This window comes from Eulemur rufifrons, chromosome 2 (assembly GCF_041146395.1).
Source record: "Eulemur rufifrons isolate Redbay chromosome 2, OSU_ERuf_1, whole genome shotgun sequence".
NCBI classification, from domain to species: Eukaryota; Metazoa; Chordata; class Mammalia; order Primates; family Lemuridae; genus Eulemur; species Eulemur rufifrons.
Window position 1 is genome coordinate 16,953,434 of NC_090984.1, and position 27,650 is coordinate 16,981,083.

The 27,650-nt window shown below is 61.6% G+C and overlaps 2 protein-coding genes across 6 annotated transcripts in view; both read left to right on the top strand.

Annotated features, from left to right (window-relative positions):
* PIP5K1C (phosphatidylinositol-4-phosphate 5-kinase type 1 gamma) overlaps positions 1–8,335 on the top strand; it is a 50,901-nt gene extending 42,566 nt beyond the window's left edge. For 2 of the 5 annotated variants that reach the window (XM_069480435.1, XM_069480446.1), the window contains exons 16-17: positions 1,161–1,281; positions 2,425–4,111. In XM_069480435.1, coding sequence (XP_069336536.1) covers positions 1,161–1,281; positions 2,425–2,631 — 328 coding nt within the window. In that variant the 3' untranslated portion in view covers positions 2,632–4,111. Of the gene's footprint in view, positions 1–1,160; positions 1,282–2,424; positions 4,112–5,071 lie in introns of those variants that run through there. The other 3 variants (XM_069480464.1, XM_069480456.1, XM_069480475.1) reach the window with 3 other exon arrangements.
* A 1,904-nt stretch (positions 8,336–10,239) lies between these two features.
* Positions 10,240–23,478, top strand: CACTIN (cactin, spliceosome C complex subunit). The gene is made up of 10 exons (XM_069480488.1): positions 10,240–10,440; positions 12,656–13,124; positions 15,365–15,460; positions 15,877–16,022; positions 16,343–16,505; positions 16,585–16,699; positions 20,055–20,247; positions 20,975–21,097; positions 21,185–21,507; positions 22,142–23,478. Exons 1-10 carry the CDS (start codon positions 10,262–10,264, stop codon positions 22,630–22,632), a joined length of 2,298 nt encoding a protein of 765 aa, XP_069336589.1. The 5' UTR covers positions 10,240–10,261; the 3' UTR covers positions 22,633–23,478.
* Positions 23,479–27,650: the final 4,172 nt, after the last annotated feature.

Below are 27,650 nucleotides of genomic sequence, written 5' to 3' on the forward strand. Positions count from 1 at the left end.
GCCTCGGCCTCCCAGAGTGCTAGGACTACAGGCGTGAGCCACCTCGCCCGACCAATATTTATTTTTAATTTTATTGAGTTTTGATTTGAAGAAAGTAGCCTTAAAAAAGTCTATGTCTTTTTTAAAAAATAGCTTAAAACCCTAATGGTCAAGGTCAAAACCTGTTGTTTTAAATGTCCGCAAACGTGTGGAATGAGGCGCACGTTCTCTTTAGGCTCCGAACGTTTCCTAGGAGGCTCTTACAGCCAGTTTGTCCACTGTCATCATCCGGTTCCTCTGTGCCTTCACTTGTGTCTCATCTCCTTGGTGTGTGCAGTTCTGTCACTGTGTTGGCAAATTTGTGCCTTTCTAATGATTTTTGTTTTAGATGCTTTTTTATTTTTGTTCCCAGAGACCTTGTTTAGCGCTCTCAGCAGATTCCCAGGCTGGCCTTGCCACGGGAGCGTATTTTAAACACACGTGCGCACACTCACACACACACACACACACACACACACGTCCTGGTACCGTCTGCTCTCTGCTATTAGCCGAATCTTGCAATGTAAAATTTCAGTCTCTGCCAAAAACAGCCGAACCTCAAACACAGCGGGAGAGCAAGTCCTTAGTGTCATCTGTGAGATGAAAATTGCACACCTGTCCCTTGGCCACCAGCCTCAGCCTCAGGCACATTCCTCAGCTCCTTTGTGCCTCAGTTTCCTTATCTGTAACACAGGGGCATTAGCAGTGTCCTCTCCCCACCCCCATGACGGAGAGTCATTGGGTTCATTCACAGAAGGCTCTAGAGCCGGGCCTGGCATGTACTAAGTGTTCGATGGAAAGGAGAAAGAGGTTCTGACCCCTTTGGGGCAGGTACCATGTTTCCCCTCCTTACAGATGAGAAACTGAGGCTTAGAGAAGGAACGTGACCTCCCGGGGGTACACAGATGGGTCACTGGGCTAGCAAGGCATTTCTGGGGTTGGTGTCCAGTGGGGTTTCTTGGGACTTTTTGTCTTGTTCTGTTTTGCGTGAAATGGTGCACAGCAGGTTCCCGGCCTGAGTCTTTCGTCTCAGCTGTGACACCCTGAGGCAACTCCTACCTGGAGCCCAGAGAGAGGGGAGGGGAGGGGAGGGCGGGTGTGGCCCCGAGCCCGCCCGGGACTCCCTGTCTGCCCGTCCCCAGGGTGGAGGCGTCCTTGGCCGGTGCCTCTGCTGCTGTCGAAGCGGAAACCGCCAGCCAGGCCTCGGAACCCGCCAGCCAGGCCTCGGAGGAGGAGGACGCACCTGCCACCGACATCTACTTTGTAAGTCTCCCGGGCTCCTCCGCCCCGGCCATCCACGGAGTCTCTCCTCCATGCGTCACAGTCGGGCACACGTGCGCCCTGACAGACACTCTCACACCCGTCCTCTGTGCCTGGTCTCACCAAGCAGGGTGGGACGGCCCCTCGCCAGCCAGGCCAGCCCTTCCTAGGCCCCAAGCCTGCCCCCATCCCCACTTCCCGGCCTTGTGACCACAGCCTGGCCACCAGCCACGGCCTTGGTCCCAGCCGTGTCCCTCAGTCTCCCTGGGAATCGTCCGGAGCCCTCAGCCACTCGGCCCTGCAGGAAGGCCCAGGCAGAGGCCAAGGCCCTGTGTCCTTGGCAGCCTGGTCACTATTGGTGACAAGATCTTCTCCCTCTCATGGTGGGTGTGGCCGGGTGGGCTCCGTCCTTCAGGAGGGCCAGGGGACCGGGCCTGTGGCAGCAGGGCTCCCCAGTCAGGGACACGTGGCTGCTCCTGGACCAGATGGGGTGTGCCTGGGCTTGGGGACATGGGACCTCCCTCCCATCACTGGGGGCCTGGGTGAGGCAGCTGTGGGGCGGCCAGGGAGGAGGCCTGCGACGTCCAGTCTCAGCGGCAGGTCCTGGGGCCGCTGCTCGGGGGGCAGACAGCCCCAGGTAACGGGCAGAGGCTGCAGCCCCACCACCCCACTTCCCAGCTGCCCACTCTCATCTCCACACCCCGCGGCAGACAGGCTGGGGCGCCGGGCTCAGGGCCTGATTTGGGGGCACCCACCCAGTGGCCTCATAACCAACAGCCCCGCTCTGTGCTCCTCCTGGCCCTGGAGGAGGGTGGAGGGGCCATGTGCCTGCCCCCCGACCCGTCGTCACCCCGTCCCCAGGCTTGATTTGTGCGCGTCCTGGTCTCTTGTTGGTAGGAGGGCGGCTGGGGCAGTTGTGCCGTATGTCTGTGTCCTGACACCTGGGCGGGCTGCAGAGAAGGGAGCAGCCTCGGCCAGACCCCTGCCTGGCACCCCGCCCCACACCTCCCGCTTGGCAGTCACCTGTCCCCAGCCTCCAGCCCCGCTGTCTCCCACCACCTCTCTCCACCCAGCCGGGGGGGTTCCTGTGGCCTCATCCGTGTCCTCTGTTTTCCTTCCTCCGCGCCCGGCCCACCGCCCGTGCAGTTCACGGATGGGAGGTACTGGATTTACTCTCCCCGCCATCGCCGACTGCGGGCCGTGACGCCGAGCTCCTCGGGCACTGTAAGTGACCGCAGCGGCCACCCCGGGGAGAAGGGCAGCGCCCGCCTGGGGCAGCAGGGAGCCGCAGGTCCCCGGCCCGAAACACAGCACCCAGTATCTCCCATCCTCGAAAGGACGCCAGGGAAATAGCCGTGCTGGCCCGGCCGGGCGCAGGGCTGTGTGCGTCATAGGAGAATGTCACTCAGTCCTGCGTTGAAGTGGCACTTGATATGGGGACACTGTCACAGCGCACAGCTGAGGCTCAGGGCCACCTCTGCCCCTTGCCAGCCCTGCCACGTCAGGGTGCGCCGGGTGGACCCTTCCCACTGGCCCAGACCTGGCTGTCCCCAGCCACCAGGGCTGTCTGCCCAACTGCACAGGGACTGTGACGAAGGTCAGAGCAGCTGAGGGCTGCCAAGGTGGGGAGGAGCTGGCATCTCCATACCCATTTCACAGACAGGGAAGCCAAGGCCTCGCTACCCTGGGACCTGCAGGAGCACACAGTTTAGACAAAACCCAGGCCGACACTCTCCCGCAGTTTCCCTTGGGGCACCGTGTGGCTCCGATGTAGCTTCAGGGCGTGTCGTTGTCATTGTGAACAGTGATCTAGGGCCCAGAGAGGCTGGGGAACTACCCGGAGCTGCACAGCAGGACAGGCACAGGCCTGGAGCAGGAACTTCTGTTCTTACAAGGCCCTGTCTGGGGCTGCCCCCAGCCTGGCCCCATCCACAGGCCTCTCTGAGCACCAGTGTGTGCCGGGGCTGACCCCAGAGGTGGAGGCCACTTCCCCAGACCCCTCCAGGCAGCCCCTGCAGCAGGAAGTCCGCTGGGGTGGGGGTGGGACACCCCAGAGCTGATCCCCCAGCTGCCCAGAGAGGGCTCTGCTGGGAGGGGGAGGGGCCAGATGAGCCCAGCAGCCCCCTGCTGGGTCACCTGGTAGCAGAGCAGTTTGCAGAGGCTGCCCAGAGAGGGGCCGCCTTGGACTTTGAAAAATACCTGATTTAGAAGGAAGAGGGTGGCCTTGGTGCGGGCGCAGCAGAGGCAAAGCATGAGGGCCGGGGGTCCGAGGGATGTGCCCCCAGGCCAGGCCCCTGTGGGGTCAGCGGCATCCTGGATCCCGGCTGCCGCTGTCCCCCAGCCTTCCCCTCAGCTGGGCAGTGAGGGGCCCTTTCTGTCCCCGCTGCTGGAGGACAGGGAGGCTGCTGTTCTGTTCTTCCTAGCGCGGTAGCAAGAGCGTGCAGTTGTCCACTGTCCCTGCCCTGGGGCGGTTGCCCAGCCCAGCCAGGGTGGCCCTCCCGGAGGTCGGCTCTGAAGTGGCCACTGGACCCGATGGCCGCTGCCGGCCTCCCCCAGGGTCCAGGTGAGGACCCTTTCTGGGCCCACATTTGTGGTGCCCATGGAGCCGTCGGTGCGGCCCTCGTACTGCGCTGTGGGGCTGGAGGCAGAGTCCAACCCCTCGCTCCCCGCGGCAGGGTTCTTGCCTGGCATTTGCGATCGCCTGAAGGAGTGAGGGGGCCTGCGCCCCGAGTCGCGGTGCCTCGGTGCCTGAGCCGTCCTCGGGCTGGAGCGAGCTGCGTGGTGTCGGTGTCCGGGGGGCTTGCGCCGGGGGGGGGGGGGGGGGACGGGGATCTGGCAGGAGCTGCGGGTGTAGGTTGGGGGGGGTCTCCCGGGCAGAGGGAGTCTGGAGCCGGCCCGAGGCAAGTAGAGGCAGTGAGCACGGGAGGTGCCCAGGGCAGGGCGCCGGGGAGAGGGGGCCTTCCTCAAGGCTGTGAAGACACCAGCCCGGGTGACAGAGGTGCTGGCACAGGCAGATGGGCAGGTCCCAGCAGTGGGTAGGACCCCAGGGGACAAGGAGGAGGAGGCATGGGCAGTTGGGCCGCCGGTGGACAACTGTCCTGACCAGACGGAGGAGGGACGGGCTGGTTGTGGCCATGACAAGTGTACAGGGGCCGAGGGACGCCCTGGTGGGTGCGGTCGGGGCTGGTGTGTGTCGAGGCCCGGCGAGAGCACATGGGGCACGGGGGCGGGGCCAGGCAGCCCCAGGGTGGGGAGCAGGAAAGGTGGGAGCAGACCTAGAGGGTGGGGTGGGGCCAGAGGAGCCCCCGAAACTGACACACCAGGGAAGTACCATCGGCCTGTCCCTTGGCCGGGCTCAGGGCCCTGGGCCACATGGGCGGCTGGGCCAAGTCCTGAGAGGCTTCCGGGTGCTTGTAAAACAGGGTGGGCACCCGAGAACCCAGGAACCCTGTCGTCACAGGCAGGTGGGGGGCTGAGTGGAGCCGGGCTGAGGAGGAGGAGGACACGGTGGCCCAGGTCGCACCCCTGCCCCTTTCCCTCCCGTCTCTGTCACCCGCTGCCTCGCTGTCTCAGGCCTGCCTTGACCGCACTAGCGCTTCCTGCTGCCGCCGCCCGCTGAGCCCAGGCCGTCCAGTTGGGGGCAGGTGCACCGTCAGAGAGGGCAGCCAGGGCTGAGCCCCTGCCCCGCCTGTGGGGGACCCGCCTCTTTTATTTTCTCCTGTCTCTTCCTTCCTCCCTGTCCTGTCACGCCTCCCGCACCCTGCTGTCTGCGCCCCTCCTGCACGCGCCGCAGCCCACTGACGAGAGGAGCTGGGTGTACTCCCCGCTCCACTATAGCACGCAGGCCCACCCGGCCTCCGACGGCGAGAGCGACACAGTAAGTGCGGCCCGGGGCCAAGGCCCGAGAGTGCAGCCCTCAGACACCCAGGGACAGGCCTGGTGACACTGAGGCCGGGGCGGGAGGGCGCGGGTGGCCCAGAGCCCTGACCTGGACTCTCTGAGGTGGCAGTGGCCGTGGGGTGAGTGTCTCGGGGCCTGTTGGAGCACATGGTCCCTAGCAGGAGGCCCAGCAGGTGGCCTGGGGGGAGGCCTCACGCCGCCACAGGCCTCACCCGCCCCTCTTCCCTCTTGCAGTAATTTCTATGCAGTCCCCACCCGGAGCCCAGCGCCCGCTGCCGCCCCGGCCGCTCCCTGGAGGCACTGCCCACCCAGCTGTGGCCCAGAGCTGGGGAGACCCCGCCGGACCTCGCCCGCCCACCTGGGCCCAAACTCGTCCTCCCCTGATGGATGCCGCCGGCCGAGCCCCTCCGCCCCAACAGCTCCGGGTCACCAAGCCTCTTGGGCCCCGGCACCCCCTTCAACTGCCTGTACCTGTGAGACTGGGACCTTCCCGAGCGTCAAATCATGTATTTATTTTGGGTCCTTACTCTTTGCACACAGACAGAAGCACGTGTGTGCTTTTTTAGGAAAAAAACAAAAAAGACACAAAAACAAGTGGAAAAAGAAGAAACTCCATCCCACTGCACTTTTCGGTTCTCTGCTGTGCTTGCATTTTTCTCTCTGGGGGACCAGGCCATTCCTGCCACCTTCCAGGATCCGGGACCCCATATCCCGGCCGCCCCGGCCAACATCACACTCCGAGCCTCAGCCTGTGACCTGCAGAGGGGACGGCAGGGTCCCCCAGCTCTGCCTCTGTCCCTCACTGACTGGGGTGCCCGAGAGCCTGAGAGCACAGGGGCCGCCCCCCCTCCCGGAAGCAGACCCTCCCTCCCTCAGCTCAGGTTTGAGGGCCTCAGCACAGGACCTCTGCTCTTAGCGGTGGCCTCGGGGACGGCCCTCACCTGGCCAAGCCCCTCAGCATCTGTGTGTCTCGCCACTCAGGCACTCCCCGCTTCGGGAAAGACCTCCTGACCCCACCTCCCTGGGGCCCCGTGAGCAAGAATTTCGGGTGCCCACACTCCAGACGCACACTGGAGGGGCTGGGGACATGTCCCCCATCCCAGCGTGGACCACGCAGCATCTAGCAAAGACATTCCAAGCAACGTGAGATGCCCCTTCAAAGCCGGAGACAGACCAGGAGGCCGAGCCGGGCCTCAGAGTTTCCAGAGAGAGCCTGTGTCCTGGAGATGGCTCAGGGCTGGCGGGCAGGCCGGCCTTGACGTGTGACGGCCACCCCCCACCCCACCCCCTCTGCCCCAGGCACAGCCTAGAGGGGCAGACCCCTCTCCCCGGAGCGTTTCCTTCATTGACTTTTAAGTGATGTCATTCCCATGGGGATCGAAGGAGGAGAGAAGACATAGTTTGGGCTTGTACCCTCAGTGGGGCCATGGAGCCCAGAGCCCGATGGGGCAGCTGCCAGGGCCCCTGTTGCATCTAGAGGGCACTGGTTAGAGCAGAGTGACACCTGCCCCTGTGGATGCACCCCCACCCTGCCCGTTACACGGGACTCCAGAGACAGGCATGTTGGTGATGGTTCCCCAGTGACACAGCCTAGGATTGGAGGAGCTGGGGTCGGGCTCGGAGCAGAAGTTGCACATTCTGGGAGAATCTTCCTCCAGCCGTGCCTCCCCAGCAGAGCCTGACATGGGGCCAGATCAGCCGGAACCTCCTGCGAGGATTGGACTGTTTTTGAGCCTGTCACAAGCTCCTACATGCTGCTGTGTCCTGCTGCTCAGGTCCCTCCCCGTACCCTCCCACAGCCTGTGCCCCGCTGAGCCGTGGAGAACCAGGCTGCACCCCCAGGGCCTTTCTCCCTGGCAGGGACAGACATTCCCTCAGGCAGCTCCTCGAGTCTCGGCCCAGGAAAGGAAAGAGCCCTCAGCGTGGACCAGCCACTGGGTGGCTCAGAGGATGGATCCAAACAAGCCCATCTGGGGTCCTCCTCGCCCCCTGCCCAGGAGTGTCTGTCCAGCCCCAGCAAGTGGCCTCGGGCTTGAGTCACATCCTGGTGCCCACCTGCTGGTGCCCAGCCTCCCGATCAATCCCGGCCGGCCCCTGGAACAGACAGGGCAGAAGGCAGAAGGGGCATCTGGGACCTGGATGATGAACAGGGATGGCACCAGAGACCCCACCAGCCCGTGGGGATAAGCCAGAGCAACAGGCACCATGTCCCGGACGGCCCCCTCAGCTCTGCTGAGCGACTCCCAGGACACACGAGTCTCCGTCATTCGCTCACCCGCAGGAGAAATTTGCAAACTTCCATGGACATCACAATATTTCTATTTTTGTGTTAAGTCTCCAAGGCCCTGTTGGAGACCCATTTTGTGTTGGTTGCATTTTTATTTTGGTTCCTTTCCAGAGAACTGCAAGGCGATGCTGACGTATTCTACAGACCGTGCGAGGGGCAGCGGCCGTTTGTTATTTCCGGGTAGGGGACAGGAAGGCAAGACCTATTTATAACGTTTCTCAGACCCCCAGCGAGGAAGGACCCACCCAGCTGTCCCCGCCCCAGGAGTCTGTAAATACCCAGGTGGCCGAGGCCCACCGTCCCTCCTGCCTCATGTCTCTGATGGCTGCTGTCGCTGAGAACACGGACACTGTCCCATTTCCTGTACTGTAAACACAAAAGCATTTTCTCTGAGACTGACAAGGTGGAAACTCCCATATGTCCCCCACTCCTCATCAGCCTCTGTCCCCCTGAAGCCATCCTGACGTGTCCCCTGTCCCGCTCAGTGCAATACTCCTTGTCCTTGTACCTTGCCATGGTACTGTCGCCACAGCCCCTCTGTCCCTGCCCCGGGACAAGCGCCCTCCGTCTCCTTTTCTCTGGGGGCTCCTCCATCCCACCACCCGTCCCCACCCCGAACCCCTTTTTATGGATGAACTGATTCCGGAAACAAAAACTGCAAACCTCGTGTGTCTTAACTCCCACCAGGATTCCACTCCATTCCTCTGCCCCGCCGTCTGGCGCGTGACAATCTGGAGCACCGAGCCCGTGGCACAGACGCGGGTGATGTGTTCCTCAAACCCAGAACCGTGGGCACCTCTGAAACAACAGCCTCTGTTGGCCCCAAATGACACTCATATGCAGCCCGGGCCCCCGCCCGCCCCCCATACCTGCCACCCCCCTCTTTTTATGTGGAAGAGATCTCTAATAAATCGGGTATTGAGCATCGGCCCGCGTCTGTTTGCCTCTTTGGCTTCCAGTGGTCTGGTGGGAATTTGAGGGCGGACTTCGAGTCTCAAGGGGGAAAGCAACCTTCGTGGGATTTATTATAAGAGCAACAGCACCCAGCACCGTAACCGCTACGGCCTCCTTCCAGTTCCAGCTCAGCTTGGAAAACATTTCAAAGCTTCTGACATCAGTGCAGCCCAGTGCCTAGGAACAGACACTCCCCAAAGTTTGCACTCATTTTACCACAGTTGCTCAAATTGAGTGACATCCGGACCTCCTGTGGGGAGAATATTTCTCCAGGGCCCCCAGTTTGAAAAACTGCATTGAAAGTCAGATCCTGTCCATAAGGGAGCCCCTCGAAAATGCAGTTATTAACACAGAGGCAGATTTAATACAAATGGCACGGCTAACTTACAGGCTGAACGTGCCGCTGATCGCAAACGTGCTTAGCTTTTCAGATACTTGCAGGGATGCAGCCAAAGTTTTAAAATCATGGGCCAGGCTCTCCTCCCAGTCTGGGCCATCTGTCACCATGACAACCCACCTCCCAGGACCAGCAGGGTCCTTCCTGACAGCGGCAGGGGAGTTTCCGATCTCACCTTCACACCAAGCACAGCACACAAAGCCAGCGTTTAGGGGAAGTGTTACGAAGTTGCATTTTTTTAAAATAACCATTTTTAAAAGTTAGCTTTTTTAAAAATCATTAAATACCATCTTCCAAGCACAGGCACTCCCAGCCCCGTGTGTTTAGAACTGGGTCGGGGCCGGGCGCGGTGGCTCACGCCTGTAATCCTAGCACTCTGGGAGGCCGAGGTGGGCGGATCGTTTGAGCTCAGGAGTTCGAGACCAGCCTGAGCAAGAGCGAGACCCCACCTCTACTAAAAATAGAAAGAAATTATATGGACAGCTAAAAATATATATAGAAAAAAATTAGCCGGGCATAGTGGCGCATGCCTGTAGTCCCAGCTACTCGGGAGGCTGAGACAGGAGGATCGCTCGAGCTCAGGAGTTTGAGGTTGCTGTGAGCTAGGCTGACGCCACGGCACTCACTCTAGCCTGGGCAACAGAGTGAGACTCTGTCTCAAAAAAATAAATAAATAAATAAATAAAATAAAATAGAACTGGGTCGGGGTGGTGGCAGTGGCAAACAATCTAGATGACCTGGGTTAGGAAGGCAGGTGTTAAAGTGACTTTCCTACTCCAAGTCTGTTTCCCACCTACAAATGGGGTGATAGGGAATCCAGCAGTTATCCAAGGTGTTTTTATAAAAAAGCTAAGCTCCCGAAATACGTAGGTATTTATGGGCAGGTGGTGGGGCATAACGATGAGGCTCATAGCCCAGCATCTAAGACTCAGTTTCCGTTCCCGCTCCCGCCCACTACCCTCTCCGGAGCTGCCCGGAACCCACCACCTTCCCGGTTTCCCGCCTTCCTTTCAATCCCCGGACACGCCTCCCTTGGCCACGCCCCTGGCCATGCCCACGGAGGCCCGCCCCTGTCTGAATCCGCCTCTTCCTGGTCCCGCCTTTCCAGGGCCCGCCCACCCACAGTTTCTGGTTTGCCTTGGCCCCGCCCACAGTTCCTCAGGCCCCCTGAGGGGCGAGGACCCGCCTGCGGCTGCCTCCAGCACTGCCTGAAGGGCGACGCCCCCATCCCGGAGTGGACAGTCCGACCGAGGGCATCATGGTCACAGTTTCAGACAGAGAGGAGGGTCCAGGGCATTGGAGCCCCGAGGGCTGGGCCGGCGGGGTGGGTTCCTGTTTCCCTTTTCAGGCGCGGACAGGGCAGCCCGGCGCGCGCCGCCATCGAGGAAGGCCCCCGACGTAGATCCCGGCTGTTTGTGTCCGCGCCGCGGACACCGTCCCACCCGATGGGTCGGGACACACGCTCGCGCTCGCGGTCCGCGGGTCGCAGGGGCCGAAGGCAACGGAGCCAGAGCGGAAGTCGGAGCCGGAGCCGAAGCCGGAGCGGGGGCCATGGGCGGCGAGCCCGGCGGCGCCGGGAGGACGAGCGACGGCGCAGACGGAGGCGACGGAGCCGAGACCGCAGGTGGGGCCGCGTCGGGGACCCGGCTCCTGCCCTCCGGACCTCCGGACCCAGGGATGGAGAGCTCGGGGAGACGGCAGGGTCCCGACTTAGGGAGGGTTTCCTGGAGAGGGGGGTCTGAGCACAAGTCGGAATTAACTAGGCAGCGGAAGGGAAAGCGAGAGGCGCTCCCGGCCGGGCACCTGGTGGTTGGAGAGGAAGATGAGGAACGGAGTGGGCGAGGAACGAAGTGAGCGAGGCGGCGGGGAGCAGATCACATAGATCCCTGCGTGCCGTGGCCAAGTTTGGTCGTTACTCAGAGGGATATGGGGAGCGTGAGAGGACTTTGAGCGGGAGAGTGATGTGGTCTGGCTCACCTTTGCACCCCTTCTCTGGCTTCCAGGTGAAGGAATGACTGGGGTAGGCAAGAGCAGCACTAGGGAGGAGGATGATACAGACAAGATGAAGGCAGCCTTGGTGAGAGGGAGGCACAGTGGTAAAGTGGGTAGATTGGAGAGAGATTTCGGAAGTAGAGGTGAGGACACTTGTTAACGGAGGTGGAGTGAGAGGGAAGAGGCGGGGACAGGTGGCAGGACTCACTGTTGACTCCTTGGGCCTGAGTCTCAGCTTCCCTGCAGCCCACAGTCCTTTTCTTCTGGAGATAAGGTACCTGCTAGACATGCCTGGAGTTTATGCTGGTACATAGTAACCAGCTCAGTGACGGGGACTGACTCCCAGACCTGAGTCCCAGTTTTGGCCCAGCCCGTTAGTGGCTGTGACGCTCAGGCCAGTCCTGCCCTGCTCTGGCCCATGTTAACGTGTGTCCTCAAGATGTGCACAGGACTTCAGCCAGAGTGGCTGCAGTAAAAACACAGCTTCGTGGTAAGTTCACAAGGTGGCTTTTCCTTCTGAGTCTGGTAAGGTCATTGCCACCTCGGGAATTCCAGGAAGATGTAAGTAGCAGAATGGAGTTAATGAAAAGATGGTTTAATCCAGGGGTCAGCAAACTGCACAGTCTGTGAACCAAGAATCATTTTTACATTTTTAAATTGAGGGTAGAGGTAGAGGAATCCAAAGTTGACACATATTCCATGACACGTGAGAATTATACACAATTCAAGTTTTAGTGTCCAGAAGTGAAGTTTCATTGGAACCCACCCATGCTTACTTGTTTATGTACTGTCCACGGCTGCTTTTGTGATAAAACAGCACAGTTGAACGGTTGTGTCTTAGACCGTATGGTCTGCAAACCCCTAAAGTTTTTAATGTCTTGTTCTTTATATAGAAAAAGTTTGCTGACCCTTGTTTAAGCCCTAGCTGTTGATATATTAATATTGGCTCAAGTGTAGCAGTAAGTCATGTTAATTTCATCTTTGTGTTTTTTGGTCTCCTGTTTTTCTGGTATTTGAGTTATTTGTGGTGATTAGCCTCATGAGATATGTAATTACAGTTGATACTGTTTATGAAAATTTGATTGAGTTTGTGGTCAATATTTAAGAGCTCCAAAATGATTGGTTTGCATAGGTTAGATTTTTTTGATGCAAGCATTTAACAAAATATTTGGTACTTGTTCTCCGTATTCAAAGACCCCTGACTATTAAAGACTCCATCCCTAGGGGCTTGCACACACCATTCATTCCCTGCTCTTTCCAATTTTACCCCACCTGACTCCTGCCCATCCTATAGGACCAGTTTAAACACTACTGCCACCTGAGAAGCCTTCCCTTGACAACTCAGATGTAGTCAGGTCCTCTGGTTTGTACCCATATAACTTCTGCACTGGTGACCCCAGTTTGACTTCTGCCCATACCTCCTCCCATCCCCCCCCCACTCTGTCCTAGCCACATGGGCCCCTCGCTGTTCCCTCTGCCTCAAATGCTCTTCCTCCAGGTCCTCCCATAGCTGCGTCCCCCAGTTCCTCCAGGGCTCTGCTCAATGTTGCCTCCCCAGAGAGGCCCTCTCTGCCCTCCGTAACGTGCAGCCCACCCCCATGGTCCCACATTGCTGTTGTGGCTCATGTTTCTGGTATGACACTGTATGTTTATTTATTGATGTATTCCTTGGTGGGACGCACTGGACCGTGAGCCCAGGGAGGGCAGGAGACACCAATGTTTTGGGCACTGCTGTGTCCTCAGAACCTAGAACAACACCTGGCCCCTTGCAGGCACCCAGTAAGCATCTGTCGAACAGGTGTCAGAGCAGCAGGCACTAAGCAGGTTCTTGCGGGTCCTCTCTGCAGGTCAGATTCAGAGGAAGAACCATGGCAGCGGCCAGGGAGGCGCAGCCGGAGTCCCCCGCCACCACGGTGGCGCTCGAGGGACCGGTCCTCTCAGTCCGACTCGGATAAGGAGCAGCGGGGTTCATGGGCTCGCCACCGGCGTGCACGCTCTTGGTCCCCGGGCTCCTCGGGGTCCAACTCCACGTCCACAGGGCGCTGCCAGAGCCCCCGGGCTGCAGCGGCCGCCCTGAGCCACGAGCAGAGCTTGCAGGAGCGGCTGCGGCTGCGCGAGGAGCGGAAGCAACAGGAGGAGCTGATGAAGGCCTTCGAGACGCCTGAGGAGAAGCGCGCCCGGCGGCTCGCCAAGAAGGAGGCCAAGGAGCGGAAGAAGCGGGAGAAGATGGGCTGGGGCGAAGAGTACATGGGCTATACCAACACCGACAACCCCTTCGGAGACAACAACCTCCTGGGCACCTTCATCTGGAGCAAGGTGAGCAGCTCCTGTCATGCAGTCTGGGACCGCACTGTCCCCAGGCCTTCCTCCTTCTCTAAGGACTTCTGTTTTGTGTACTCTGCACAATTTCTTGGTTCGAGAGCCCCTGGCACTCACGGCGGACACTCCCAGCCTGTGCTCTGTCGTGAAAGAGTTCCTTTTACATACACGTGTGCCCACACGCCAGTTTCTGTCACCGTCAGCCTTGCTGCCATTAACAGTCTCTTGCAGTGTGAGAGTCAGTCTTTGCCCAGAACACCAGCCCAGCCTCAGTTGTGACTGGAGAACAGGTTCTTAGCGTCACACCCCAAAACAGGGTTCCACGATTACGGGCCCTGTGTCGTCTCTGAGCTGGTCATTTCATCCTGCACCAGCCTCGGGCACACGGCTTAAAACAACAGAATTGGCCAGGCGCGGTGGCTCACACTGTAATCCCAGCACTCTGGGAGGCCGAGGCAGAAGGATCACTTGAGCCCAGGAGTTCAAGACCAGCCTGGGCAACATAGCAAGACCTCATCTCTACAAAAGATAAGAACAATTAGCCAGGTATGGTGGCACCTGTAGTCCCAGCTACTCAGGAGGCTGAGGCTGGAGGATCACTTGAGCCCAGGAGTTCGAGGCTGCAGTGAGCTGTGATGATGCCACTACACTCTAGTCTGGGTGACAGAGTGAGACTCTGTCTCAAAAAAATAAAGAAAAACAATAGAATTTATCATCTCTCAGTTCTGGAGGCCCAGAAGTCTGAAATCAGGGTGTTCAAAGGTCTAAGTTCCCTCCAAGGGCTCGGGAGGAAGATTCTTCCTGCCTCTCCTGGCTTCTGGTGGCTGCCGGCAAAGCCTGGGTGTCGCTCAGCACGCAGCCAGTCTCTGCCTCTGTGGTCCTCAGCCGTCTCCCCCATATCTGCGTCCTCACGCAGCCTTCTCTTTCCCGTGTCTGAGTTTCCCTCTTATAAGGACGCCAGTCACTGGATCAGGGCCCGTCCTCCTCGGGGGGTGACCTCATCCTCACCAGCCAGCATCCACAAAGACCCAATTCCAAATAAGGTCACAGTCACAGCTCACAGGGGTTGGTACGTGACGTGTCTTCGTGGGGGACACAGTTCAACCCACAGCAGCGCCCCCCAGTGGAGGGCGGAGGGAGGGCAGAGGGAGCAGGCCGGCACTGGCTTTGTGCTCGCACAATGGGAAGCCGTGACATCCCCAGGTGGCTTCTTACTGGTGTCTTGAACACAGCAAGCTCCATCCACCTCTGCCTGGACACCCGTCCTCCCGCCAGGGCTGCCCTCACCTTTCAGGTCACAGCTGACACAGGGCCCCCACTGCCCTTTGTCAGGGCGCTGCCTCCCAGGACCTCAGCACCACACGTGTGGGGTGCCACATGCTGGGCGCCACAGCGGGCCCTGGGACTCACCCGTGCCCTCAGCTGCCCTTCTCTGCAGTGCGGAGGTGGGAAGTGTGGCCACCGCTAGCCTGAGTGCTGGTGGCCCAGGTGGGCCTGGGGAGACCATGGAGTGGCCCAAGCATCCGTGGGGTGGTCCCCAGCTAGCCAGCCCTAGTTGCCCTGAAGGCGTGTTTTCCGTGGGATCCTGAGAGCCCCCGGGAGGGGTGGGTGAGGGGCACGGGGCTCAGCACTAGGCTTGGGCAGCCACCACGAGATGATGTCAAGGGTGTGGGGTCTCCAGGCTGGGGCGGGGTGACCAGGTGCAGCCCCCATGCCCCATGCATCTGCCTTCGAGTGAACACATGGAGAGAGATGCCCCTGTTGGCGGGGACTGCCCGTGGCCTGGGAGTGTGGGAGCCTCTGCCTCCCGCTTGTGGTGACCCGGGCAAGGTTGGTTACTGAGCGTCCTCCTTAACCCGCCACCCCTGCTCTCCCCACACTTGGTCAGGGGTTCCCACTCACTAAGGGCCTGACCCTCACAGCGCCAGCACCCCGGGGCTCCCATGTAAAACAGGAGTCACCAGGTCCTGGGCCAGACCCTCCTGGCGGTGGCAGCCACAGTTCCCACTGGGGAGGCTGGCGCCTCTGTTCTGTGTCTTCGCCATGTCTCGCCCACGGTGGGGTCCCATCTGTGTGCTTTGAGTGCATTGGGGTGGCAGTGAGAAGACGTGGCCGCGAGCAGCTCGCTCCTCTGCACTGGCCGCTCGCACTCCCGGGTTGGGGGGTGTGGACAGCTCCCTGGGACGGTGGCAGGGAGGGGCGGGGCAGAGTCTGTGCTCAGCGGAGCTACCCCGCAGGCCCTGGAGAAGAAGGGGATTGGCCATCTGGAGGAGAAGGAGCTGAAGGAGCGCAACAAGAGGATCCAGGAGGACAACCGGCTAGAGCTGCAGAAGGTGGGAGCCCCACCCCGCGCTGTACCAGGCCTCCCTCTCCAGGGCCCGGAGGCCAGGTGACATAGAACTGGCTTACGAGGGAAGTCCCAGGGTGCAGGCTTCAGGCATGGCTGGATCTAGGGGCCGTTTCCCTCCCATCTGGGCTCTGTGTCCTCTGGGCTCCATGCTCAGATGCCCCCTGCAGGTGGCTGGAATGGCCCAGCCACTCCGAGCTGCTGAGCCTGCTGCAGAGAGAGGGCACCTCCTGTCCTAGGTGTCCCTGGACCAACCCCTATGCCCAGGACAAGTGGGCAGGGCCAGGTCTGGGTTCATACCCCAACCCCAGCAGACCCATGGCCTGTGAGGGCAGCAGGGGACCCCGTCGTGCGTCTGCACGGCCGCCCCGCCCCACCCTCAGCCTCCTCGTGCGCCCCTAGGTGAAGCAGCTGCGGCTGGAGCGTGAGCGGGAGAAGGCCATGCGGGAGCAGGAGTTGGAGATGCTACAGCGAGAGAAGGAGGCCGAGCACTTTAAGACATGGGAGGAGCAAGAAGACAACTTCCACCTCCAGCAGGCCAAGCTGCGGTGTGTGGGGGCCCCACTAGCCGCCTGGACCCCACACGGCAAGCTCATGCTCACCCCAGGGCCTTTGCACTGCTATCACTCTGACCCACGGCTCCCTCACTCATGGGTTTCCGCCTGGCCCTGGCCCCGTGGTGCCATGCTGCCAGCCCACTGTACCGGTCCCAGCAAAGGGCTCACACTTAATGGCATCTGAGGCTCCTCCCAGCTCAGGCCTGCCCAGTCAAGGGGCTCCCTTGGGAGACCAGGGCCAGCCTCTGACCCGTGTGTTGAGGAGGGAGGGTGTCCTCCCAGCTCTGACATTGCCGCCCCTGTCCCCACAGCTCCAAGATCCGCATCCGGGATGGGCGGGCCAAGCCCATTGACCTGCTGGCCAAGTACATCAGCGCCGAAGACGACGACCTGGCCGTGGAGATGCATGAGCCGTACACCTTCCTGAATGGCCTCACCGTGGCTGACATGGAGGACCTGCTAGAGGACATCCAGGTACCACCAGCCCCACCGCCCACTGCACCCCTGCCTGAGGGCTCGCACCACCCTGACTCTGCCCCCCGCCCCTGCCCAGGTGTACATGGAGCTGGAGCAAGGTAAGAATGCGGACTTCTGGCGGGACATGACTACCATCACCGAGGACGAGATCGCCAAGCTCCGCAAGCTGGAGGCCTCGGGCAAGGGCCCAGGTAACCGTAGGGCCAGGGAACCAGAGCCACCAGGTGTGCTCTCGGGGTCTGGTGGGAGCTGTGGAGGCTTGGGTGGTTCTACCAGGAGCCTCAGACTTGCTGCAGGAGCCAGCGCCTTCCGAGGGCCTCAGTTTCCCCATCTGGGGTGTCTATGGCCCCTCTCAAGCCCACGCCTGTGTGGGCAGGCCACCAGGGGGTAGCAGCGGGCAGAGCGGCCCGGTGAGGGGCTTTCCGGCCAGCGTGGGGCTCCCTCCAGGGCCTTGTCCCGGGGCCCAAAGCACAGCAGCCAGGACTTGGCTGCCCATAACTGCTGACCAGGCAGCGCCGGCATCCCAGGAGTGTCCCCACGGGCTGCTCTGCTTGGGCTCAGCGGTCACAGCGGCTCTGGATGTTCCCGTGGAAGCAGAGCCGCTCCGCGTGGCTGGGATCTGATCCAGGTGCCTCCTCCTCAGGTGGGTCGTTTCGTGTCCCTTCAACCAGACAGGCTTTTTACTTTTATTTTATTTTATTTTATTTATTTTTTTGAGACAGAGTCTCTCTCTGTCACGCAGGCTGGAGTGCCGTGGTGTCAGCCTAGCTCATAGCAACATCAAATTCCTGGGCTCAAGGGATCCTCCTGCCTCAGCCTTCTGAGTAGCTGGGACTACAGGCGCCACCACCAAGCTTGGCTCATTTTTTGTTTCTATTTTTAGTTGGCCAGCTAATTTTTTCTATTTTTAGTAGAGACGGTGGTCTCACTCTTGCTCAGGCTGGTCTCGAACTCCTGACCTCAAGTGATCCTCCCGCCTCGGCCTCCCAGAGTGCTGGGATTACAGGCGTGAGCCACCACGCCCGGCCTTGACGGACTTTTTAAATCAAGTTTCCTTTTCATCTCAGTGATTGCACGCACTTGTTCTCAAGGGGACATGCTCTAAAGCCCTGTGGACACTGGGGCCAGGTCGTTCTCTGGGGCGGGGCCGTCCTGGGCACTGCGGGGTGCTGAGCAGCGTCCCTGCCCCCACCCGCAGTGCCAGGACCACCCCCTGGTCATGACAACTACAAATGTCGTCAGACGTGGCTCAGTGTCCCCTGAGAGGCAGAATGGTCGTGGGTGAGACCCCGGGTTCTAAAAACTCCCGTAAATCCCAGCCCGGAGCAGCTGCTCTAACCGCGTCCTTCCCTCGGCCCCTCTCTCGGGCATCAACTGCCGCGCGTGCCTGGTAGCACTCACCGTCCCCAGGGGCCTGGGTAAATACCATTCGTTGTTTAGACAGAGCGGTCGGTGACAGTTTCCTTTCTCTTAGGAAAAAGATCGACATCTTTGGTGTTTTCCACCCAGGCTGGAGTGCAAGGGCATCATCACAGCTCACAGCAGCTGGGCCCAAGCGACCCTCCCGCCTTGCCCTCCCAAAGTGCTGGGATTACAGGCATGAGCTGCTGCGTCCAGCCTCTTTCATGTTTTTAAACAAAGTTTTGTTCCTCCCAGAGTTCACTCAGCCCATCCTGTCCCACGCTTAGCCCTCTCAGCATCTTCCAGTAACTTCCAGAGAAAGGAAGGAGGGTTTTCAGGCGTCAGAAGTGTGTGTCCGGAAGGCCTTTCTGGGCTCTCGCTGGCAGCAGTGGGGCCGGGCAGAGAATGCGGGGGCAGGGCGTTTGCCTGCAGAAGGCGAGCGACCCCGCCCTGGTGGCTGTCACACAGTCTGGAGGAACATTTCCCTCTATCCCCCGGTGCCAAAGTCGCCGGGCCCCTCCTGCCAGCCTCCGTGGGCCCGGTCACTGCACGGAGCCTTCTCTGACCATTCCCTGTCCCCAGCTCCCGTCTGCACATCAGCTGCCCTCCGCCCACTCTCCCCTGAGAATTACAGTTTGGGACCCCAGGTGGCGTCAGGTGTCCCCAGAGAAAGAGATTTTTGTGTTCTGATTCTGATTCTCCCTTCAGCGTCATGTCCGGGGAAAGGCGGGAGCTGAGGGCTCTTGAGTCTGCCGTCCACCCCAGGACAGCAACAAAGCCCTGGCTTTGGCTTTTTGAATTAAACTGGGCCTTGGGGTTTTCTTTTTGGAGCTATTAATAGAAAATTCTGGCCACCCAGTAGGGTGTGTGGTAGAAAGTGGGTCTCCGTCCCAGCTGAGCCAAGTTCCTCCCAGCCCAGACAGGGTCCCCCCGAAACACGTCACAGCGGGTCCAGCCGAGCTCTGATGGAGGCTGTTCCGGAGACATCCAGGGACACAGCAGTGTCCAGACCTAGCTTCCTGTAAAGGCTGACAAGGCCATGGTCCGTGTCATGGGAGGGCTTTCTGCCTGATTGTCACTGTCGTTTGAGAGAGAGCAGAGCTACACTCTGCTTGGCCAGAGGCCCAGGCCGCTGCCCCGGGGCTCTGCCACGGAATCTGGGGCTGAAACTCCGGGTGCCAGGGTCCCAGGGTGATTGCTGGAGGGGACCCAGGTCCCCTCGGCACTGCCCAAAGCCCTGTGGTCTGGGTGTGAGCTCTTAACGCACTGCCACCTGCAGGGGTTGGAGAAGGCAGTTTTTGGGCAGGAGGCATGCACGGGTCACTTCAACTCACCCCCGTGTCCCCAGAAGCTACGTCCTGAGCCGCTTGTGGGCCTGGCACAGTGCTAGGGACGTGGCAGCAGAGTCCAACAAGTGCCTGCCCCGGGAAGCTGCGAATCTCGAGGGGTCCCCGTCAATGGGTGTTGGCTGGGGGGCTTCCCAGTAGGAGGGGTGTTCTCGCTGAGCACTGAGGGAGGTGGAAGTCAGGAGGTGAGTGGGAAGAAGACTGGGCTGCTGGTGGGGAGCATGGCATGTGCAGAGGCCCTGGGGTGGCAGGGGTGGGGTCGGCGTCTCTGATTGACAACAAGGAAGCCAGGGTGGCAGGAGCAACAAGGGGCAGGATCATGGGGTGAGGCCACCACATGGCCCTGCCAGCGTGCCACAGGCAGAGCACATAGGGTCAGGGGCCTCTCGGACTAGCGAGGAGGGTCTCGTTCCTCAGCCTCTTATCAGCCTCACAGAGGGGAACCGAGGCCCAGAGAGGGTGAGCCACGTGCCCGTGGGCACACAGCTGGGTCTGAATTCTGCAGAGTGGGTGCTGACTGCACCCTCCTGGGGTCCCATGTGGTTTGGGCTGGTAATGCCATACCTGGCCACCCCCAGCCTGGGGAGTCCAAGCTTCCAGGGCGAGGCCCGGGTATCTGCGTTTTAACATACTCTCTGGCTGCCGTAGAAAGGTCCAGCCAGGGTGGGGGTGACCTGAGACCAGTGAAGCCCGTGAGTGAAGGGGAGGCCAGGATGGGGGGGAGCAGCTGGGCAGAGTGGAGAAGCTGAGGACCAGGGACCCCCCAGCCCCGCACTGAGCAGCCCTCGCCCCACTGCAGGTGAGCGCCGCGAGGGGGTCAACGCCTCGGTCAGCTCCGACGTGCAGTCGGTCTTCAAGGGGAAGACGTACAACCAGCTGCAGGTCATCTTCCAGGGCATCGAGGGCAAGATCCGCGCCGGCGGCCCCAACCTGGACATGGGCTACTGGGAGAGCCTGCTGCAGCAGCTGCGCGCGCACATGGCCAGGGCCAGGTGAGGGCCCCGTGCCAGGCGGTGCCCTCCCCGGGGTCTCATCCCTCTCCACACCTTGCCCTGGGGCCAGAGCCACAGACTCCAGCGGGCCCTGGCAGGAAGGCCCCGACATGTTCCAGCGCCCCCTCGAACAGGCAGCCCTCCCGGCTGGCCGCAGGCAGCTTCCTTCCCTCTCTAACGAGCACCTGCTAGCTCCAGCGGTCCCCAGGCCTTTGTTTCGCTGGGGCCATTGCAGACTGCAGGAAGCCCCAAGGCCCCCTGTCTTGGCCGCCTTCCGCCACAGGCCAGGCGCCCTCCGGCCCCTGGCTGTGTACAGATTCTCCGCATGTTTGGCACCCTCGCGTAAACAGTCTCCTCCGTCTCGTCTGTAGCTGGTGGTATTCTGTGCAGGCCTCTAAATTTGTCATTGGCCTCCCCAGCTCAGTGTCCTGGCCCACCCCAGCCTTGGCCACTTGGGCCATGTCCAGTGTGTGTGCCCTGGGACAGGGACCTGCCCCCTCCCAGCCATGGGATGGTTTTCCAGGGTCCCTCAGTCACACTGTCCTGGCTGAAATCCTTGACCCTGGGCTGGCCGGGCCTGAGCAGGAGTTCCAGCCAGAGCCATGGCCACCCTTTCGGCCTCAGGGTCCTGCCAGCAAAATGGGGGTGGGAGAATGTCTACTGGTGGGGGTGGGGTGCAGAGTCCCTTGCCCCTAAGCGGGAGGGTGACCCCAGCCTTGCGTCCCAGGCTCCGCGAGCGCCACCAGGATGTGCTGCGGCAGAAGCTGTACAAGCTGAAGCAGGAGCAGGGCGTGGAGAGCGAGCCGCTGTTCCCCATCCTGAGGCAGGAGCCCGAGTCCCCCAGCCCCAGGTAGGTGGCGGGGGAGGGCCGCAGGAGGTGGCAGCCCTCCCCTCCCCACCTCCCAGCCTGAGGCCTGAGACTCTCTCTCCTCCCCAGCCTAGGGCCTGAGGACGCACCCCTCACCCCGCCAGGACCCTCCTCAGAGGGCGGCCCCGTGGAACCCGAAGGGGACGGGGCTGCGCCGCCGGCAGAGGCCGAGGCCGAGGCAGAGGGCGAGGGCGAGGGTGAGGGTGAGGGCGAGGGCGAGGCGGTGCTCATGGAGGAGGACCTGATCCAGCAGAGCCTGGACGACTACGATGCGGGCAAGTACAGCCCGCGGCTGCTCACGGCGCACGAGCTGCCGCTGGACGCGCACGTGCTGGAGCCGGACGAGGACCTGCAGCGCCTGCAGCTGTCACGCCAGCAGCTCCAGGTCACAGGTGCGGGGGCGGGGCCAGAGGGCAGGGGCGGGGCCAGAGGGCAGGGGCGGGGCCACAGGAACCAGTGGGGTGGGCTGGGGGCGGGGCCACAGGAACCAGTCGGGTGGGCCGGGGCAGAGCGCAGCTGCTGGGTGTCTGGGACCAGCCTGGCACCCCCAGCTGAGACCTCTTGAGTATGGTGGTGCTCTGTGCTCTGTGCGGTCCGAGCACCCGTGCGTTCCCCGCTTATTTCACGGGGTCATTCGCTCATTCTGTGCTTGCTGACTGGCCGTGGGCACGCCAGGGATCGCGGCTTTCACCAGCTGCCAGAGCACACCCTGTGCCACCACGGCCCCAGGACAGAGGAACTGGGTCTCAGAAAGGCCCCTGCCCAGGGTCCCTTAGAGGGTTGCACATGGGGCCGGTTCCTGCAGTTGGGCCCCACCCACCAGGTGCTCCTGCCTCTTGCAGGAGACACACCGTGTCTGGTGCCCACCCAGGAGGGTGACGGGCGCCCAGGGCGAGTGGTGGACTTCGTGCTTGTTCCTCTTCTACCAGAAGCACTAACCGCATTCCCCGCCAGAGGGCCTGGGAGGGAGGCCTGTGACCGAGGGGGAAACTGAGGCCCCAGGTTAACGCACATCCCCACCCGCAGGCGACGCCAGTGAGAGCGCAGAGGACATCTTCTTCCGGCGGGCCAAGGAGGGCATGGGCCAGGACGAGGCGCAGTTCAGCGTGGAGATGCCGCTGACGGGCAAGGCCTACCTGTGGGCCGACAAGTACCGGCCGCGCAAGCCGCGCTTCTTCAACCGCGTGCACACGGGCTTCGAGTGGAACAAGTACAACCAGACACACTATGACTTCGACAACCCCCCGCCCAAGATCGTGCAGGGCTACAAGTTCAACATCTTCTACCCCGACCTCATCGACAAGCGCTCCACGCCCGAGTACTTCCTGGAGACCTGCTCGGACAACAAGGACTTCGCCATCCTGCGCTTCCACGCGGGGCCGCCCTATGAGGACATTGCCTTCAAAATCGTCAACCGCGAGTGGGAGTACTCGCACCGCCACGGCTTCCGCTGCCAGTTCGCCAACGGCATCTTCCAGCTCTGGTTCCACTTCAAGCGCTACCGCTACCGGCGGTGACAGCCCCCGGGGGACATCGGGCAGGTGCCCTCAGGGACGTCGGTGAAGGGGGCTTGGTGAAGTTGGCAGTCACTCCAGGGCCACCATCTGGGCTGCAGCTGCAAAGTTGTGCCTGGCAGGGTTGAGGGGCTGTGGGGTCGCTGCCTGCCCAGGTTCACAGCCCACCTCAGGCTAGACCTCCCCTCACCGGGCCTCAGTTTCCCCTCTTTGAAATAAATGGGGGTCCCCATAGAGCCTAACTCAGAGAGTTGAGGGGCCGCTGGGGGGATCTTCAGAGCAGGAGGGACCCCTTGCCACTGACCTCTCTGTCCCAGGGCACAAATGAGGCCTGAGACCCGCCGCAGCGCCCCTCAGTGCGAGGAGGAGACCAGACCCAGGTCCGGGCCGCTGCCTCGAGACAAGACCCCAGGCTGCGTCTGGGCCCGCAGGTGCTGCCTGCCCCGAGCTGGGCGCCACGCAGCGGGGAGCAGAGGACTCGCACGTGGTAGTGGCTGGCTTGTGAGGGGCAGGAAACCCAAGTCCCACCCCTGGCACCTCTGGTGTTGATGGGCCCTTGGGACAGGGGCTGCAGGTCCCGGCCCCCCTGGAGGTGCCCTCCTCGACTCCCTTTCTCAGGAGGGGGCTGAAGGCGACACGGTGCCCACAGCCCAGGCGCTCAGTGGGATGGCAGCAGGTTCCTTTCTTTCAGCGTCTGATGATGGAGACACCCCCAACCTTCGACCCCCAGGGAATCCTGAAGTGCCACCTCCCGGCCCCACCAGTCACCAGCTCCCAGAGGACCGCCCAGGCGCCCAGTCTTATCTGGAACAGTTTACTTTGTTTCTCTCAAAAACTTTTTTAGGTGGGGAGAGGGGACATCTTTTATTTTCAGTAAATTGCTCTCCTCGTGAGATTGCATGTTTTTTTAATAAACATTTTATTTTAGAATAATTTTAGTTACAGAAATGCTACAAAGATAGGGGTCCTGGTGCCCCCTGCCCTGCCTCACCAGTTGCTGGTGTCCTGTATGACTTGGTACATTTGTCACAGTGAAGGGACTGACACAACCAAGACCTTTGAGAAACATGACCACAGCACCCAAAAATAGGTCACAGTAGTCCCTTAAGGAGCTTTGTTTAGTCCTTGGGTCCCCTCCTGTGCCCACCCCCCCCCCAGCTGCCTCCCTGCCCACAAAGTGGGGTGTCACCCATTGTCCTGACACAGGAGGGTGGGTACCTGAGGGTGGCAGCACACAGAGCACATCCATCCCCATCTGGGCCCTTGGCAGACATCACTAGTTGACTGCAGATCCCCAGAGTAGCCTTAGCATCCTCTAGGCGGCCTCTATCAATTGTCCCCTGACCTGCTCCACCCACCTAATCCAGGATTAGAACCTGTGTTTCTCCAACCTGGGGCACCCCTCCTCCCAGACCCCCACCCATGTCCCAGCCTCAGTTTCCTCACCTGCCTCTGCAAGGGTTCTCCCAGCTCCTCCTTTTCATATCCCCTGTGCGATCCAGCAGGGCATCGACCCCAAGGGAGGTGGCTGCCCAGGGTAGGCGGACCAAGGTGGCTGTCCCACAACTTGGGCGTGCGTGTAGCCAGGAGCCCCCAGGCTGGAGGGAGGCAGAGCTGGGGCAGGGGAGGCACTGAAAGCTCCCTGGAGGAGGGGACACAGTCACTGGACCTGAAAGGGCAGAGTGCTGGTCAGAGAAGGTGGTGGGGGCTGCCCTGCAGAGGACAGGACGGCAGGTGCACCCCCGTCAGGGGACTGGACTCTCCCCAGGGCACAGAGGAGCCACGGAGGGTGAGTGAGCCGGGCAGGGCCACCGAGCTGGGTGTCAGGGACACACCTCACGCAGATGGGAAGTGGGGGCCAGGGGTAGGCACCACATCTTGCCAGCCGCCCATGACCCCACCCTGGCCTGAGGTCCACCCAGTGTCCTGGAAGCTCCCCCCACCCCACATTATAGCTTCTTCCTGCCCTTGACTGTGTCCAAATCTAAGAATAGATGCTCCCTGCCTGGCCCCCCGCCGGAAACCACGGCCACGGGGGGCACATCCTGTGCCTGGCCTCTGCTCCCACCATCTGGCCCCACCAGCCCCTCACGACTCCTCCCACCAGCGCCTGCCGTGCACCACCGAGCTAGGACCTGCAGAGTGGGTGGGGAGGGCAGGCCAAGGCTGGAGACTTCCGCCACCAGCTCCAGAGGAGGGGGAAGCCCAGAGCATGTGTTCAAACCCCACACGTGGGCTTGGCATCTTCCTCCCTCTGGGCCTCAGTTTCCCCATCTATAACACGAGAACCTTCACCCGCTGCCTTGCAGAGACACAGTGAGGCTCAGACTAAAAGGCAACTCAAGCATCCTTCTCTGACCCCTGCCAGGGCTCTTTCCTAGAAAGGACGTTGTCCTTGTTATCTCGGGGATGGGGACACAGGAAGTGGGAACAGAGCAGCCTTCCTCCAGTTCCCACCCCTCCATCTGGAGCCCCAGGCACACATCCTTTTCCCACCATATCTGCCCTCTGTGTAGTTAGTTTTCAGCAAGACTCGTGCTCTCTCTCTCACCTCCAAAGTCTTGCACATGCAACTCCTGCCACTGCCTCGTACCCCAGACCTGGGGAACTCCTACTCATCCCACAAAGCCCCAGTTCCCATGCCCTCTCCCCCCAGCATGCCTTCCCAACTCACCTCTGGGCTCCCCTGGCACTTACTATGGCCCACCCCTTCCCCCCGGGGGCTGGAACAGTTGGTGTCTAGCTGCTTCTCCAGCCTGACGGAGCCTCAAAGGCAGGCCTGATTTTGAGTCTCACTTGGGACTCAACTGTCCCACCACATGCGCTGTAACACAGAGGGGGTTGGAGGGAGTAAGACTGTCTGGGAGATCGAGAAGGCGTTAGGGGGCTACATCAAGAAGAAAGGGCCCTTGGAGCCAGGGCTTTGCCTGATGCATAGGAGTTGGAGCCTCCTTGCAAAAGAAGAGAGAAGTTAGGGTTAAATAGCTCAGGGACTCAAGACAATGGGATGAAACAGAGGAGGGGCCTTGTGGAGGGAAGCCGGTGTGAGCGGAGGCCTGGAGGCGGAAGGATGGTGGGTGGGGCACCCGGGGAAGGGGCTTCCGGACACAGCAGAGTGGGGGCAGGGCCAGGGCTGAAGCCCATTGCCCGCACTCAGAGCCTGGACTCAAGGCCCCTCTGAGGCCCAGAGGACTGGGTGCGGTGGGGTCGAGGCCAGGCCAGCCTGTCCTGTCCCTCCTCAGCCCTTAACACAAGGTCCTGCCTGGCTTGGGTGTTCAAACTGAGGCCACGGAGGCTCAAGGTCATCCGATCTGGCCCAGTAGCCCATCCCCAAGTCCCCAAGTCCTGCATCCGGCTCCCTTCACCTTCTGAATCATTCCTGCAGAGACAGGCCCTGTCCATTCGCCCCCACCCCGCCTCCCTGCCCTGGCCCTTCCTCCTCCCGGGACCCTCCCCCTGCAAGACATCACCCCTCCCTGGGCTCACCTGCTCTGGCAAAGCCTCAGCCGCGCGCCCCCATGAAGGCCGGTGGAGAGTCCAAAGCCCTCCCACACCTCTGTGCTCCCACCCCACCCCTGGCGGGGGCCGCCAACACACCCCTGCGGTTATTAAGCACCTACTGTGTGCCAGGCTCAGCCCCGCTGGTTAACTGGCTCGGAGCCCTGTCCCCTGCGCCAGGTCCGGGCGCCCAGGGAGCTGACCCTCTGCCCGCTGGCCCCTCCGCGCGCTGCCCAGATGGTGAACAAGGCGTGGCCACGCAGGAGGCCGGGAAGGGGCCTGGCGGGGGGTGGGGGGGCCTCAGGGGCCGGGGCTCCCAAGGGGGCGCCCCTGCCCCCACCCCGGAGCAGCGCAGCCCTGGGGTTCCCGGGGTCCCACGGAGCCCCCCCACCAGGAGGCCGCGGGTGTCCCGCGGGGCGGGGGGCGGGGCCACTGACCCGAGTCAGCCAGGCCCGCTCCTGAGGGGCGTGGCCAGCGCCGGGGGCGGGGCCCATGAGAGAGGACGGAGAGACAGCCAGAGACAAAGAGAGACAGGGATCGGGAGAGACCCGGCGGCGCCGCCGAGCTGGGGGTCCCCTCTGCCCCCACCCCGGGCTAGGTCGAGGCCCAGCGGACCCCTCCAGGCCGGGTCCCCGCGACCCCGGGGCGTCCTCTGCCTCCACGCCCTCCCTCTGGCCCCAGAGCCGACGTGCCAGCGCCAGGGTCCTCTGCTCGGCCGGCCCCCGGCTGTGACTCGGTTTCCCCGCGGATCCCCCGGGGATCCCCCAGGAGCCCAGCCCGCCCTTGCCCGCCCTCCGCCCGCTCCGCTTCCAAGACTGCAGCGCCCAGACCCCGGCGCGGCCGGATCCGCCCAAGTGGGGTCCACTCAGGTGAGGTCCGCACGGATGGGGTCCGCCCAGGTGGGGTCCTCCCAGGTGCGGACTGCTTCCCGCCCGGCAGTGGTGCAGGATGGCTCCTGTGGACAGGAGCCCGCCTTGCACGCTGACCCTGCCCTACTGTAGGTGTGTCCGCGTGGGCGGTGACAGTGACCAGGTGCTGTGTATCCCCGGCATGTGCTCCTCTGGCCTGCACCGGCACCCGTGCGCATGGGTCTGAGCCCCGCCCGGGCTGACCTGTGCAGTCCAGGGTCTCTGGGGCCGTGTGGGGCCACTCTGCCTCCTGTGGGTCACTCTGGGGATCGAGGGGTCTGAGACTCCAGCCACAGCAGGGGAGAGTGCCCAGGCACTGGGTGTGGCTGGGAGCAAGTGCGTCCCTGCAGCTGTGTGTGTGCATCTCATCTGTCTCTGTGAACGTGTCTGCGTGCAGGTCTGTTGGCTTGTGTGTCTGCGTGTGTGTGTCGTGTCTGCATCTGTGTCTGATGGTTGTGCGTGTGGTTGTGTGTCTCTCCCTGACCGTGTGTGTCTTTGTGTGTCCATCTGTCTTTATGTGTCTGTCTGTATCTGTTGTGTGTCTGCCTGGGTGTCTGTGTCTCCACCCGTGTGTGTCTGTGTGTTTGTGTCTCTGTGTACACACACACTGGTTGC

Excerpts from the sequence above, each read along its gene's own strand:
- CACTIN (XM_069480488.1), top strand. The coding sequence starts at position 10,262 with ATGGGTCGGGACACACGCTCGCGCTCGCGGTCCGCGGGTCGCAGGGGC. Across the intron at positions 15,461-15,876 it reads ACCGGCTAGAGCTGCAGAAG|GTGAAGCAGCTGCGGCTGGA; the intron begins GTGGGAGCCCCA and ends GTGCGCCCCTAG. Across the intron at positions 21,508-22,141 it reads CCAGCAGCTCCAGGTCACAG|GCGACGCCAGTGAGAGCGCA; the intron begins GTGCGGGGGCGG and ends CCCCACCCGCAG.